At 36.1% G+C, this 17,584-nt stretch overlaps 1 protein-coding gene across 3 annotated transcripts in view; it reads right to left on the bottom strand.

Moving 5' to 3' along the window:
• The window catches only part of XIRP2 (xin actin binding repeat containing 2), a 434,256-nt gene extending 432,641 nt beyond the window's left edge, over nt 1-1,615 (bottom strand). The window contains exon 1 of one of the 3 annotated variants that reach the window (XM_016433690.2): nt 1,179-1,615. In XM_016433690.2, coding sequence (XP_016289176.2) covers nt 1,179-1,562 — 384 coding nt within the window. In that variant the 5' untranslated portion in view covers nt 1,563-1,615. The remainder of the gene's footprint in view (nt 1-1,178) is intronic. The other 2 variants (XM_016433689.2, XM_016433688.2) reach the window with 2 other exon arrangements.
• Between the last annotated feature and the right edge of the window lie 15,969 nt (nt 1,616-17,584).

Below are 17,584 nucleotides of genomic sequence, written 5' to 3'. Positions count from 1 at the left end.
AAAACATAAATTCTTAAGCCTAGAGAAGCATTTATATTAATTTTATAAATGCCATATAATTTCTTGTCATCCTAATATTCTATTTCTAATTAGTTGTTATAACAAAAACTATACTTTAGAATGCCAGGTGTATATGTTCCAGTTGGTCAACAGAGAGTAACTTCTAGAGTATTTGTTAATTTAGATCTGTTTTGCTAGTCCTATTGTGAAAGATAATCAGTTCATAATTCAAACAGGACCCTGTGTCTTCTTAAGTATTGATTTTCTGAGACTATTCACTAAAGGGAGCTCTTACTTTAGGCCTAAAAGTGTATACCTACTTGAGTCATGGATTACATATCAAAAGTTAGAAGGGATTGTAGAGTGCATCTCCATGCAACATTCTAAAACTTCTCTTTCTGAAAGGTAGTAATGATTGTAATACACCAAGGAGTATGCATTAAAACATTAATAAAATAATAGTTTTCATCAACCAAGGTTATATAAATAGATTCTAATTAATTACTTTTAGAGTTGTCCCAAATAATCTGATATATACTGTCTACTCTCTAGATAATACCTGTGTCTTATATGTGCTATCACATACATACATATAATATTACAGATATAGTATTACTGGTATCTAGATTGACTATAACCATTGATGTCATCAAACATTTATCTAAGCACTTTCAGTCAATCTATAAGTTTATTTAGTATCTATTGTATTCAAGATCCTGTGCTAAGTGTCAGTGATAGAAACCAATAGAGATGACACAATGTCCCTGCCTTCAAGAAGCTTACAGTACTAGGTGCCATATCAGAGTCTTTGTTGTGGGAGATGACTAATGTTGAAATATGGCATGGAAAAGGTCAATTGATAATGCACATTTTCATTTCTCATAATACATTAGACCAGTAGAATCAAATTCAGATAGAAAAGATAGCTACTAATCCATAAATAAGGAATCATGTGAGCCCCATATTGACTTAATTTTAAAATATACTGTTATCTATGTTTTATGGAATTCTTCTTTATTTTGTTAAGCTTTTCCCCACTACTTTGTTATCTTTTTCTGTCTATCACACATATTGAGGAATCAAGTCAATAAGCACACAACTCCAAATAAATGACAGGGTGATTGATTGGCAATTTAGTTGGTTACCTGCAGGTTACATATTACAATGGAATGTCTTACCTTTTTGCTGCCACCAGCCAGACCTACTGCACCCCTTGGAGCCTCAAATATACTCTTTAGCTCCTCCAGGGCAATTGAGAAGTGCTCAATCTTGCGGCGAGCCCCCTTCACATCCTCTTTTAACACTTCAGTCTGGACACCATCCAGTCCAGTATCTATTTTGCACATTGACTCCATGTCATTCTTTTGCTCCCCTAGATTTGAGATGAGTTTGGGGGCTATGGGAAGCCCAGTTGATGCATCTGCAGCATTTCCAGACTCAAGTAATTTGCTGTCTCTGGTTTGGAAGCGTCTACAGTGGCTGCCACCAACACTACATTCACTTTTCTGGCCATCGTTGGACTCCCATTTCTGCTTCAGAAGATTGAGGGAGCCCTTCTGCATTGGATACTTGGGTGGCTCCAGGATGTTCTGAAATGTTAACAAAACTTTAGTTAGGTCATGTGACTCTGGACACACTAATCCCTTTCAAAACCCTACTTTCCAGGTCCCGGGAGACTGGACTTCGTGCTAAAATCCATCAGTGACCTGTTGGTTTGTTCCCAGAAGCTTGAGACAATTATGAGCATGTTGGAATCAGCCAGATTTAAGGCACAGGAGGGTACTCTAACAAGCACATCAAGTCAAGAAACACTAACATAGAGTAAATAAAAGCCGGAAAGGGCTACTTCCTCCTCCTGTCCTTTTATGGAGAAGCATCTCATAATTTATGTGGAAAATTGGACACATTTCACTCATTGTTAAGTATGTTCTGGGAAAGAGGCCATTTAACAAACTCGACACCCAAAGACTAAAATAAAAGTTTCATTTCCTGTCTACAACACTTCCAAGACTTCCTTTGGGATTGAATGCTTACTGGAAACTCCTTAATGTACAAATAAGAATAGTATTATCTCTAAGTGTCCCAATGACTCCAGTTAGATAGATGTTGATTCTTTTTCCCCACATAATTTGGTAGAACATAGATTATAGCAGAGCAAGACATGGTTAAATCTTGCCAAATGTTTACCTCCTATCTTATTCCACAAGCCCAGATTACAGAAGAACATTTAGGAAGACACACAGTTTTCTATGGCTTATGGCTGAGGGACACCAAGAAATGGAGCCTTCTTGGTTATCTAGGTCTTTGTCAGAATCAAACTGCTTTCAGTTCTATCCTAGAGTTGCATTATAGAACTCAAGGGTTTATACATTTACTAAGTATACTTGATGCTTTCTTATTGAAATTGTCTTCATTCAGGAGTTAGAGGATACACATTTATCCAGAGTAAGACCTCGAAGGCATTTCAAGAGTTTATCTAATCTAGGCTCTATCTCAAGTCAAAAGGGGCTCTAAATAATATTCGTCAAACCAGTATCTACCTAAAGGTTCACATAAATGAATGAGGGACCTTCTGAGGATTTAATAGGTGACTTCTATAACATTGTTGATGAATATAGATCAACCACCTCTACTCATATTCACAATAAAATGGTGGCACAGAACAGAACTGATAGATGTGTTTGCAAAATTGACCGGCATATGTTAAGAATTTATCAACATATGTCAGTAAATTTTGTATACCGTGTACCAGGAGGCTGCAGAAGGTATCCTATTAACATGGGAATGGCTTATTCATTATCACAGCTGGCAACAGTGACCTCTTGAGGGTTTTTAATGAGAACACTGATTCAGAGCCAGCCTTGACTATGGAGGAAGGGAATGGTAGAAAGAAAAAAAAAAGCAGAAGGCAAAGGGAATGGCATCCTTACTCTGAAGAGTGGAAAGAATGCCATCTTTGAAGGCAGAAGCCCTGGATTCCAATTTTGACATTGGTATTTGCTGAATCTGAGCAAGTTATTTCATCTCTCTAGGTTTCTGGGTTTATTTTAACTGTAAATTCAATTCAACACACATTAATTGCCTAATATGTGGAAGGAAATTGTTGTTCATTCATTTGTTTGGTCTGTCTGTTCATAACTCCACTTGAAGTTTTCTTTCAAAGATACTAGATAATTTGCCTTTTCCTTCTCTAGCTCATTTTACAGGTGAGGAAATTGAGGCAAATGAGGTTCACCAACTAGCCTGGGGTGACAAAGCTAGTAAGTATTTGGGGTGAGATTTGAACTCAGGAAGATGAATCTTCTTGACTCCAGGCTTGGAACTCTAGGTATCATCACCTGAAGAGAAGAAAAATAAAAACAAAGAAGCTGATAAGATTACTAAAGGACACAATCTAAAGGGACGGTTGTGGAAGATGTAGAGTTTAGTAACAGAGAGGTTGAGGAGGTGAAGGAGGAATAGGAGGAGGCTCTGACAAAGGAGATTGAAAATAGGTGGTAGGAAATGAAGAAGACTTAAGAAAAGTCATTGTCATGGAAGTCAAGGGGAAAGAGAGTGTCTCCAAAGAGGGGCTATTCACCCATAATAGAAACTTAAGATATGTCAAGAAGGATGAATACTTTAATAAGACCATGGACTGAGCAGTTAGCAATAATCTTGGGAAAAGTTATTTCAGGTCAGTAATGGGGTCAAACATTTTGAGAAGGGAGAAGAAAATGAGAGAGGATAGTTTCAATGGTCTCTAAGATACCATTCAGCTCTAAATCCATTGATCTTAGGGTTAACACCACCAGGAATGCAAATATAACCAGCTAACACATGCCCTAGACACTTACCAGTTCACAACTTTCTGTGGACAGTAGAATACACAATGTGGTACTCTTGGACTCTAAGTAACTTTTTATATTTAAATACCTTCTCTCTCACTGACAACATGCCACTTCACTTGGCTAACTCCAGTAATAAGTACTATGGTATTTATTCCTTCAGATATCAGTCGGCCATCAGTTTACAAATGGAAGGTCTGCTAGGGACTTCAATTCCTATCCCTTTACTTAACAGATATGGAAAAAGAGAACTAATGAAAATGAATGATTTGCCTAAGGTCACGTCACACAGGGAGTTTTGGGCATCAGAGATCTGAACCCAAGTCTGCTGCCTCTAAATGCAGTGCTCTTCTTATTTCACTATGAAGCTTCTTAAAATGATTTCAATGCTATTTCATGCCTTCCCAAATCACTGCTATTCTCTGCTCCTTAATATATGACCTCTACACTTTCCAATGAGACTGATAAAGAGCATGGGGATATTCTTTTCTCTTTTATCCTGACCTAACCTTCACTAGTCAATTGTCAGTAAACAAACATTTATTAAGAGCTCATCAAAAAAATAGCACAAGTTTTGATGCAGGTAAATTAAATAATAATATCCAGGAACAAAAACATACTACGAATTTTTAGAAAATAAATTTAATCAGTCTGTTAGTCAATGAACATTTACTATGTGCCAAGAGTAGTGCAGTGGCACAGTGGGTAGTGTTTGGACAAAAGGAAGACTCATCTTCCTGAGTTTGAATCTGGCCCCAGACACTTACTAGTTGTATGACTTTGGGCAAGTCTCACTTAACCCTGTTTTCCTCAGTTTCATTATCTATAAGATGAGCTGGAGAAGGAAATTAAAAGGAGGAGGAAATGAGTGACAGAGATCATATACAACTAAAAGAACACAACAGCAAAAATAGTCTATATTTTATTAAAGGTACCTCAAACTCGAAGCATATGTAAACACTGAAGTATTTTTTTTACTTAGTATACTGAGACTTGAAAATGTCATTCCAGTAAAAAAGATGTGATATACTAAGGACCTTCAGTGGTTATACTGGTAAATCTGTAATTGTCTACAATAATGAAAACAGGTTGTTGTACCTTCATTTATATCCTCTTTCTCAATGCCCATTGAATTAAACTTTGGTTCAACTATGATGCAATAGTGGTGGCAGGATAAACAGAGTACTGGTTTTGGAATCCTGTTTTTCTGAGCTCGGTTGTCTCCTTTGGCTTATTAGCTTTGTGACTTAATCTCTCTGAAACTCAGTTTCCTCAATTATCCAATACAGGTTTTGGATGTCATGATCTCTAAGCTCCTTTCTTCTTCTGAACATGGTGACTGCTTCTTGTTGGATGTAATTAAGTCAGCTTCCCAGAAAAACCATGAAGATGAGAGCATAGAGATTGTAACTCATCCTAGAGCTATCTAAAGAGAAACAATCACTGTCACTCTCCAGTTATGATCAATTATGATAAATAGACTATACTAAATGGCCCCCTAATTCACAAGGATTGTGAAGGGTCTCTTACCCTATAACCAACATATTAAAAGTGTTTTGAGTATAAAGCAAAAGACAGGATATGGATAGCATACTGAACTTAGAATCAGAAAGAACTGGATTCAAATAAATAGATGGTTTCATCAGTGTAAGAACTTATACCAAATCCATTTATAATTCATTTACATCTAATATACATAGAAAACTGCAGAATCACCAAGACATTCAGTAGTTTGATAATGGTCACAAAACTTAGTAGCAGGAGGAAATGTGTTCCAGTGGAAAGTATACTAGTTTTGGAATCTGGAGACTTGGGTTCAAATCTCATCTCTATCACTTGACCCATATGAACAGGCCAATTATTTTCTCTAGGTCTCAGTTTCTTCTTACTTAAAATGAAGGGTAGAACTCTAAGGTTCTTAAGACCTCTAAACCAATGACGAAATGGTGTCAAAGGCCCCTGTTATCTTTTACTAGCTGTTTGGCAATGGATAAACCTCCTAACCTTCTGAGCCTACTAATAAATCTCTACAACCATAAATTAGAGATAGGTTATAATCTGAATTATTGTAGTTACCATAACAACAGAAGCTCAAGTTCTTGGATTTTGGCCATAATTTAAAAAGTAACATTCCATTTCATCTTGAAATGAACAAATTCTCAATATGTCATTTGTGATATTTTGTTTTCCTCCTGGGAGAACAAGTAACCGAGGCTTTCCTTATATTCAGGGAATAAAGGTGATATGAGGATTTGTTTTTGGTACTTCTGTGGGAATTGCCAGTTTGTTAAATATCTTGTCATTTATCCAAAAGGATACATCTTAAGTATTTTCTATTAAGTTTCTTCAAATCCTGTATTCCTAAAGTCCCATACCTCATCATCACAAAAGTGACTTACAGATTCCTTATTTATAATTCAAAGATTAATTGAACTTTTAAAAAATTTTATATATGGGGTTAAAATGTATTACCACACTTCCTTTTTTCATTTTACACTCAAAACTGATCAGCAAACATCTATTGGTATATACTGTATTTCCCAAGTTAAGAGTAGTGAAGTCACAGCACAGCATGAATGGTGTCAGATAAGAGGGGATTCAGGTCCTATCCCTGCTATTTCTTACATTTATATCTTTCGACAAATCTCTTAGCTTCTCTAGACTTCTGTTTTCTCACCTGTAAAATAAGGAGTTTTAGATGAACTCTACAGTCTCATCTAGCTCTAACTCTGAGGCTTCTTTGTTGGCTATATTATTTTTTTAATTTAAAAAATGTGCAAGTCGGTTCTCTCCAGGTGAGGAGAAAGACAATTGAAGCCTGTAGGAGCAGGGGTAACAAGAAACCTGAAAGAAAATGCTTAAAATTCATCTGACTCTTACAGATACCCTCACTGAGGTGAAATTGATTCCAAACTCCTAACACTTTCCTTTATCATGAACATGTTATTGGCTAGTGGTTTCAATGTTACAGATCTATGAGACAAAAACAAACAAAAATCCCATGTGAAATAACAATAACAATAAGCCTTTCTCCTCCCCCTCAAATCCCAGAGATAAAGAAGTAGGTTATTCCCCTGTTTATAAGGACCAAACTATTATCTATTTCTACTATGCACAGATGGTATTTTTATCCTCCTAAGTTATATAATAGCCTTGCTGTTTAATGGGGTCTCTTAGAAGCAAAATCTAAAGAATTTAGTACAAATACATGGTAGCTGACATTCATGAGGAGCTTAAAGTTCAGAGACTTTATTTCTTGTTGCCAGTATCAGGTGCATCTCATGACAGTATCAAGTGTATATGAGGAGAATTTTTAAACAGCTGAGGACTTGTGTCTAATGCTAGGTAATCAATGTATCAAAGAGTGGCATTTTTCACAACTTTGGTGGTAGAGTTATGTTTTGAAAGAACTGTTATTGTAAGGAGACTCCTAAAGTTACTATTTTACCTATGACATCCTAGGCAAAGCTTATTTCTAGTCAAGAAATAAATTCCTCATGTACATGAATCTTTCCTTAAAAATGAAACAAAACAAAAACCTTCCATATCACACATGCTCATACACACAGACAAATCAGAGTGGCCAAGAGAGAAAAAAAAAGCATTAGATTTCCCCCAAAATTATACTTCCTAAAAGATTTTAAAAAGACGGGTTCTCAAAAATTTTTTTGAAATGTCTGTAAACATTTTTCTACCTATTCTAATTTGACTTACATTTTCCATTAGCAATGATTTGAATGAAACATAATTCTTTGCTCACTTTTAAAATTGGTTTCTGATGCCTTCGATTCAAATCTGCTACATATTGCTATACAGATATGGTGAGAGAAATTCATGCAAAAATTTACAAAGAATATGGCTTTAGTTTTTATTTTACACATTTCTCAAAATAAGTTTACTAAAAGAATTTTTTTATCAAATTAATTTGAATTTTTCTTTTTTCTTTTATAGATACATTGATCCTTTTATCTTCCATTTTGCTCATGCTTTCATCAAATTATAATGTATTCATTTTCTTTTTTTACCTGAGCAGATTATAAACCTGGAAGGTAACTTAAACCAAAGAGTCAGCTTACTATAGTATCTCTTTGTTTTCAGTGATTAGTAAACTCCACAGAGGGAGGCTAAAGATATCCTTACCTTTTTCCCTGAGTGTAATCATATATTTTACAGGTAAAAATTCATGACTTTATGCAATCATGTGATACTTGAATGAACAGATAATGCTATCATGACTGTTCATGTCGTGATAATATAGCATTCTATTTAAACTTCCTTAAGGAGGCAGCATAGGTGTCAAATATGAGGTCCTTAGGCAGTATGGAAACCTGCAACACTTGAATAGAGCCCAAACCTGATTAAAATGTAATTGGGAAATAGTTAACAAATAAAGTACAATAGAATATAATGTTAATAGGTAATGTCCTAAGTCAATATGTTGCTTCTCGGTTCATTATGTATTGCTTTATTAGGCCTCGTTTTCTATTTGGGTTTGGTTCCACTGGTTAGCCTTCGAGTTAGGAAGCCTTGAGTTCAAATCCTACCTTTGATACCTATTGTGTGAACATGGATGACTTAACTCCTCAATGCCTCAGGAAAATCTCTTAGCATGTAGTTATAAAAGTGTTACCTATCTATAAGGGTAGAGTCCCCATGGGAGAAACTTTCTGGTCTGAAAAAGCCATACTAAGACAAAACCATTTAGCTAATGGAAATCGAGACAGATGTCTAGAATGAGATCATCTTTGAGATAAAAGAATTCTTAGATATCATTTGATATAGGTTTGCAGTGACCTGGTATTCCACATTTAGATAGGTTTATAGAACTACAGATCTGGAGCCAAAAGGGCCTTTATAGGCAATCTCATCCAATCCTTTCATTTTGTAGGAGTGATGAGGAAACTGACACCCAGTGGAGAAAGTGTTAATATTAGTAGCATTTTTCTCTTAAATAATTCATATAAAATCATGTAAATAGTATGAACATTGCTTACATATGACAATGTTTGATATGAAAATAAACAATGAGCACTTTTCCCCTATTTTCCGCCAAATTTCTCTTATCTCTTTTTTTTCCTGGGGGATACACTCTAAGCTCAATGCACACTCTACTTCCTGTTGTGCTGCAAATGTGCAGAATTCTGGTTCAGCTCTTCTTTGAAAATATTTTCATTTAGTGAGTCAAATGTCTTTTGATAATTACCTAATGGGAAAGGATATTCCCTTTTTCTTTTTTTAATTAACTCTTACCTTCTCTTAGAATCAATACCAAGTATCAATTCTAAAATGGAAGCGCAAGGGCTAGGTAATTGGGATAAAGTGATTTGCCCAGAATCACACAGCTAGGAAGTGTCAAATTTGAACCTAGATCCTCTGGACCACAGGCTTACTATATCCACTGAGCTGCCTAGCTGTCCCTGTGCCTTCCCTTTTACTTTCATTTTCTCTCCCTCCCTCCACAAATACCCAAAAATGAGCTCCTCCAATTAGGGCTCAAAAGTGGCCACTCATTTTATTTTTAGGAATTTATTTTTCATGGGAAAATGAACAATTATCCAGATAAGTAGAAACCTATTCAGCTTATTAATGAAACAATGATTAAAAAAATAAACTTCCATCCAGAATAAAAATAATTCCTTCTAATCCAACACAGAGGAGAGAGAGAGAGAGAGAGAGAGAGAGAGAGAGAGAGAGAGAGAGAGGAAGGAATCAAACTGAAGTCAAAATATATGGTTGGGTAGGGCTCTTAATAACTTTTCATCTGCAGCTGGAGTAGGTTACATGGCTGACAGAATAAATAATCTACCAAGAAGTTATAGCTATTCACTATACCCTTTAAACTGGACTGAAATATCTGAGGATAGGAATGAACATAAGAGAGGAGAATAAGAGAAGTCACTTTAGCATCAACAAGCTGTTAGCTGTCTCAAACTGCCAAACAAAAGGTTTCCAAGAACCTGCCAAATTAAGGCTGTCACTTTGCCAGATGCCCAGCCAGGAAAACCTGTGGTCTTGTCACCCACAGAAAGTGGGAGGGTTAGGAAATCTTGCATGTTGGGAAGAAGTATGCAGAAGCTAAGTAACACATGCCTTCAAGGCAATGTCCCCCTACCTCTCATAGATTAGGACTGAGACATTAAAAGAACCCATGTTTTCAAAATTTGCATTTCTGATCATTTTCCTATATTAAAAATCCCAACATTTTCATTAAAAAATGTCCTTGGTCACTGCAACACAAATATTTCTTACAGGGAAAATATAGGGGCTATTAACTTAATGTGTTTTATCCATTAAAGAACTAAGAAAATATGGCTTAATAGATCTAATCTTCACTTGTGGTAAACTTAATTAGGTTTTTAAAAAAAACAGTTTAGATGCTGAGTTTCTCTCTGATGTTAATTTAAAGAAATAATTTTAAAATCTCCAAGGAACAGTGTTTTCAATGTAAAAAACAACATCCGAAATGTTGTCATAGCATCAGGTATTGCCAATCCAGTCGTGTCTACTAATTTTGAAACTTATTTTCATTAAACCTTCTCCCCAAAATTTTATCTAACATTTCCAATTTTTTTCTAGGAAATGACTAACATGCATGCATAATTCATATACATGAAAAACAAGCAAAGAGTAAGGAACTTATTTATGTTTCTTTCTTTTATGTCCTTACTCACATCATTAAGTAAACAGGATAAGGCAGCTCACTAGGAACGCTAGTTTAGAAAAAAAATCCATTAACTCACATATTTTTCAGAGGCTTATCTTACCGCCGTGGTCTTTTCTGTCAAGTTTCTGTCCTGAGACTCAGCTACAACAGTCATGTGTCTCTTAAAGGAAAACACAAATTTAACAGTTCCTTAACTCACTGATCTCATCTACCTAATGAACATCAAGCATGATGGACATACGTCTCCTGATAGCAGTTACAAGACACCAGCAAATCTCTCATTGCTAGCTCTGGGAGCTACATTATTTAGTAAGTCACGGAGGACAGAAGTGCACTTTCGACCACAACCCCTGCTTGTAACTAGATGCTCTGCTTACAGGGTTTAACAGTCAAAGGCTGAGGGAGCTGCCTTTGTTTCAAGATTCTATGGAACAAAGAACAACCATCAATGATGACCCGAACTTGCAAAGTGCCTGGAAGGAGGCCTATAAGGTGGAAATAATTAGTATGCAATAAGGACATACAGTTAAATGTTCATGGACTATCCATGGCAGCTTGTGGAACCAGTCAAAACCCATTTGCCTGAACGTACTGCTCTGCTACTTGCCGGATTTACAGCCTTGTAAATTTTTATGACACACACAGTGAATACCATAATACGAAAGCAAATATCTCAGCACTGTCCTGGGTGGGATTAAAAAAGGGAACACAATTCTGCCTAGGAAATAGTCAGTCAACATTTATTGAGAGTATTCAGTGCATTGGACCAGCATACTGAATACTGAATAGATAATACTCTATGGATAGGCACATAATAGAGGTTCCTGTCTTCAAGAAGATTACAGTCTAGTTGGAGAGGAAAGTATATAAGCATAAACTATTATGACACACTTAGCAAAAGATATAACATGTATGAAGATGAAAGGAACAGCTAGACATTGACAATGGTGATAACAAAGTCATCCATACCCCCAAATATTTTAAGTAGCCTGTTTTGTGTTAATGAAGAATGGAAAACAACATAGATATCAGTGATTGGGGAATAGCTTAATAAATTGTGGTACATAAATGTCATGAAATATTTCTTTACTGGGAGCAAAAACAAGTTCAGAGAAGGGTGGAAAGGAACATATAAACTGATCACAAGTGAAGTGAAGGATCAGGAAAACAATATACATGACAATAAGGTAAATGAAATCAAGAAAAGAATCAAAACAGAATGGTGGAAAATTATGATGAACAAGCCAAAACTTGTTCTTGTTCCAAAGAAGGGACAGGAGGGGACACAACACTTTCTCCAGCACCACCCCTTTGCTGAGGTGGGAGATTAATTGGGTGTGGAACATTGAATATATTTTCAGTTTTTTTATTTATTAGTTAAGTTTTTTTCCTTCCTTTTTTTTCTCCTTTATTTCATGGGATGGTTCTTGGGTTGAGGGTGAAGGGAGGGAATCAGTGGGAAAAATAGGTGATATAAAAAAATACTATTTCAGTAATCATTTACTTAAAGGAATTCATGCAGTATAATCGGTGAATATAAGTGATAAGAGTACATAAACCAAAATAATGACTGATGTGGTAAAGTGTAATTATGGTCTTTATAATATTTACCCTGTTAGTATCATTTGAAAACCAGCCAACCTAGGTTAAGAGGGGTTTAATACCAGGTTCACTACAGAGTGATAATTTGTAACTCTTGAAGGCAATATGTACCAAACCTGAGAGACATTGTGATGCCTCTATTGAAATCCTAGCTAAGTTAGGAGGAAATCAGATTGTCTTCATAGAGGAAGAGTCATTTTAACAGGGTTTATAGGATCAGCTTCTATATTGGATATAAAATTAGTCCAATGGAAAAATTATAAATATAATAAAATTATCTGTAATATTAAAACCATCCCTCCAAGGTCATTAACTGAGAATAATAACATACTATGGCAGTAATTAATTAGTAAACAAATGGTAAAGAGTCAGCTCACCAATAGCAAAACAAGATTAATATGGCTTAAAAAATATTATGGGCTGCCAGAGCCTCCTTCGATGCTGTTGGTTTTGACCTTTGCACCAGTGACTACCAGAGACTGAAGGGCCTAGAGGTTTTTGGTTGGAAGAAGAGAACACATAGAAGAGCCATGATCTGCATGCTTAAGGTTTCTCAAGCAGAAGACTTGTAATGTTTTGTTCCCTGAGGAACAAAATTATAATCAATAGATGAAAACTATTGAGATTTTAGATTTTTGTAAATTTCCTAGGAAGTGGACCAAAAATGTTTGGCTATTTGTATTCTGATACTACAGGACTTTGGACAGGAGCTGGATAGCATCTTGTTGTAAAGACTACTGTCAAGGGTTTAAAATAACTGATTTCAGAAACCCTTCTCAATGTTGGAATTCTACAATCAACAACCTTCATCTTTCTCCAGAGGTCCAATTCCATATATCTAAATATCTCATGAAGAAAGACAGAGTTCCAGGCCTGGAGATGAGAGATTTGGGGTCCAAATCTGGCCTTAGATACTTCATGTACAACCCAGGACAGTACACTTAACCCCAATTGCCCAACACTTACCACTCTTCTGACCTATAACTTATACTCAATATTATCAATGATCAGTGATCAATTCTATGACAGAAGGTAAGGGAGTATATATAATGGGCAACTCCACATGGTTATCCTGCTCCTGTGTCAAATTCAACATGTTAAAAAACTGAATTCAGATTTCCAGTCAAGATGGCGGCTTAGAGGCAGAGAAAGTTCAGACCTCTGAAAACCCTTCCTTACCGATCACAAACTGAGTGCTCCTAGGACACCGAAATTCAAACCAAACAACAGGACAGACCCGGGGAACCCTCCTCCTGGACCTGAATCAAAAGGTATGGCCCTCCAAAAGCCAGAACCCTAGATCACTCGGATCTGAGGGGTAGGCAGAAGGAAGATCCCAGGACCCATGCCCCCCAACCCAGAGTGCTGAGCCCATGGCAGCAGGGGGAACCTCAGGGCCAACAAAAGGGCCTCAGGACTGGCTATTCTGAAGGACTGACCTTGAAAGCAACCTGAGCCAGTCCCTTGGGCACCCAACATAGACTGCAGGGAGACATAGAGAGAAGGGGGAAGCCTGTAGCACCCTGGCTGGGTCCTTCCATCTGAGTCTCAAGGGAGGTTCCAGCTTTAGGGCACCAGCTGAACCTAATCCCATCAGGAGCCCTCAGAGCTTCTGAAAGGACAGAAACCTCAGGGCCGGCAAAGGGGTTGCTCCAAGGGGTGTTCCTTGAAAGTAACCTGGGCCAATCTCAGGGCATCCAACACAGATTGAAGAGGAGGGTTTTTTGCTACAGGGCTCATTCGGCCCAAACCAGCTGAACTTAATCCCATCAGGAGCCCTCAGAACTCAGGGAGGCCACGACCCCCCAACCCTTAGAATGTGGGGTCTTCTGAAAGAACAGAAACCTCAGGGCCGGCAAAGACACTGAGATACCTTGCAGACAGTGCTGTGCCAGGCCCAGAGCATGGAAGTAAGGCAATGGAGAAGCAACTGGAGGGAACTGAGAGCAGTAACACCTGAAACATCGGCAGACCCTGGGCTTCCCTGGGAAGACAGAGCAGCTGTGGAGAACGGACAATTTGCCTGGGGCTAAAGCCTCAGACCATCAGCCAGATACACTAAGAGCCAGTCCTCACTCAGATAGAGATGGAAAACAGTACAGAAGTACAAAAACCTCTAAACACCAAGAAAAGCAAGGAGAAGGGGGTGACTTTGGCCCAATACTATACAAACTATTTGACATAATAAGCAAAGAGGGAGTTCTACCAAATTCCTTTTATGACACAAACATGGTAATGATTCCAAAACCAGGCAGGTCAAAAGCAGAGAAAGAAAATTATAGACCAATCTCCCTAATGAATATAGATGCAAAAATCTTAAATAGGATACTAGCAAAAAGACTCCAGCAAGTGATCAGAAGGGTCATCCACCATGATCAAGTAGGATTTATACCAGGGATGCAGGGCTGGTTCAATATTAGGAAAACCATCCACATAATTGACCACATCAACAAGCAAACCAACAAGAATCACATAATTATTTCAATAGACGCAGAAAAAGCCTTTGACAAAATACAACACCCATTCCTATTAAAAACACTAAAAAGCATAGGAATAGAAGGGTCGTTCCTAAAAATAATAAACAGTATATATCTAAAACCATCAGCTAATATCATCTGCAATGGGGATAAACTAGATGCATTCCCAATAAGATCAGGAATGAAACAAGGATGCCCATTATCACCTCTACTATTTAACATTGTACTAGAAACACTAGCAGTAGCAATTAGAGAAGATAAAGGAATTGAAGGCATCAAAATAGGCAAGGAGGAGACCAAGTTATCGCTCTTTGTGGATGACATGAGGATCTACTTAACGAATCCTAGAGATTCAACCAAAAAGCTAAAGAGCAAAAGAAAATGATCTTTGTCTCCAATGAATAATGTTTGGAAATGATCAAATAAAATATTGTTAAAAAAAAAAGAACTCTGAAGGATATGCTCCATAGAGATTATACAAGTAGCATTTATACAACAGTCAGAATTTTGCAAAAGTTATGCTATATAATTTGATCATCACACCAACTGTTGGAGGTAGACGCTCTTATTGCCCCCATTTTATAGATGAGGATACTTAGACTAAGACAGTTTAAATAACTTTCCTCAAATCAGAGCTAGTGAGTGTTTGAGGCAGCCATTCAAGTCTCCCTCTCTTCTCCACATCCCATGTAAGAGATAAAAAGTTATCTGCAATCCTGTGAAATAAGGCTGAAAAGATAAAATAGCCAGATTGTGCCAGACCCAGGAGTCTCTATCTTACCAAATACAGAATGTCAAATGCTCAGCCTCAGCAATCTTGCCAGATGAAGACATAACTGGAAAATATGTGACACAATAAATGAAAATAAAATAAAACATTTATTGTTTAGTTAAAAAAAAAAAACTGAATCCATCATCTTCCAAGCAAAATCTTTATATTTCTATTAATATCATTCTAAGTCCCTTAAGCTTGAAAATGTAAGGATCCATGACTCTTTCTCCTTTGCTTCCTATATCAGTAATATCTCATTCTTGTGGATTATTTACTTCCTTATAATGAGTTTTATGTCTCTTAAATTGGGACTTTTCTTTCATTTCCATTGTCTTTATCCTAATTTAGACCCTTGTCACTTTTTACATGAACTGGGGGTGGAAAGGGGAGAGAGAAAGGAGGGAATAAAACATTTATCAATGGCTTACAATATGCCATGCACTTTACAAACATAATTTCATTTGATCCTCCTAACAACTTTGTGAGATAGATAAGATTATTTTCATTTTACAGGTGAATAAATTCAGGTAGACAGAGGTTAAGTGACTTGCCCAGGTTCACACATCTGTAAGTGTCTTCCTGAGTTCAAATGCAAAACCCAGCATTGTAGGCACATTGACTTACTATAATTGCCTAACTGACCACTATGTCTTTAGGTTTTTGCTTCTCTTGTACAATCTGTACTCATAGAATATACTTCTGAATACACAACTTTATGTAATTCTATTTTTCTGGAAAAAATATATTTTTGATGGTTCTTTATTACTCATGAAATTAGTTCTTAATCTGGTTCAGCAGATTAAGAAACTAAAAGAGAAACTCTGACCATTAAATCTTCTATAAAGATCCCTGTGGGCTGCATTTTGACTTTGAAAACTATTAATTAACATTATGTTCTATTGTATTTTATATTTATGAAACTTTAATTTATTAAAATTTCAAAATTATATTTTATCATTTATTTTATATAACAATATATGTAACAACTATAACACAATCATATAATTTGTTATAAATATGTAATAAATTATAATAAATATGCTTATCCAAGAGAAACACATTTTCATACTATATGCAAAAATCTGTCTCATTCTTCCCACTACCTATCCTATCTTCTCCCCTCCCTAAGAAGGCAGTAATATATTATCAGTTGTACATATAATATAATATGTATTTTCCTTTTTGCCACGTTGTGAAACAAGATATATTGCTTATATCAGAGAACAATTCATAGAATAAAGAAAGTGAAGAATGGTATGTTTCCATCTGCATTCAGAATCTGGTTTTTTTTTTTGGCAGTGGATATCTTTTTTCATCCTAAGTCCTTTGGAGCTGTCCTGGATTCTTGCCTTGTTAATAATAGTTGAGTTATTCATAGTTCATCATCATGCATTATTGTTATTTGCATGAACAGTGTTCTCCTGGTTCCGCTCACTTTGCATCTCTTCATATGTCTTCCTAAGATTTTTTATGATCATTTTGTTCATTATTTCTTATGGCATACTAGTATTCTTTTACAATCACATACCACAACTTGTTCAGCCATTCTCCAATTGATGGATATCATTTTAGTTTTCAGTTCTTTGTCACCACTTAAAAAAGCTGCTACATATATTTTAGAATATACATTTCTCTTCTTTTTTTTCCTGATTACCTTAGGTAATAAATCTAATAGTGGTATTGCTATATCAAAATATATACACTGTTTTATAACTTTTTGAGTATAAAATTCAATTCCATATTGCTCTTCAAAATGGTTGGATCGGTTCACAGTTCCAATTATATTTTAATCTGGCATAGGCATGTTATGGATATACAATGCAGCTGTAGACTGCATGTTTGACACCTCTGGTCAGCTTGGTATTTAAACCATCCCCAATCTGTTAGATAATTAAGTTTCTGGCCAAATCTTTCAATATTCCCTTCAATTTTTCTCTAGAGAAACTTCCTTCTCCCAAAATATGTCATGATAAAATGTATATGTCAAATTTTTGGAAGGAGCCCAGAACCATATTAATATTTTATATGCTTATAAATTCTTATCTGCAATTAATAGCAAATTTTGTTTTCAGGAACCACACCCAGTCAACCATGAGACTGAGAAGTGACTGGGTTTCTAAATCCAGATTCTTCCCAATCTTTATGAACAAACAGTAGTGGGAATCTAGAAACCTGCCAATCTTGAGATGAGGCTTTAGATAAGTTATTAAGTTATTCTGGATAAAGTAGTCATGGTACCAAT

This window comes from Monodelphis domestica, chromosome 4, assembly GCF_027887165.1.
Source record: "Monodelphis domestica isolate mMonDom1 chromosome 4, mMonDom1.pri, whole genome shotgun sequence".
NCBI classification, from domain to species: Eukaryota; Metazoa; Chordata; class Mammalia; order Didelphimorphia; family Didelphidae; genus Monodelphis; species Monodelphis domestica.
Note: the sequence above shows the minus strand (reverse complement) of the source record. Positions and strands in the feature narration are given on the sequence as shown.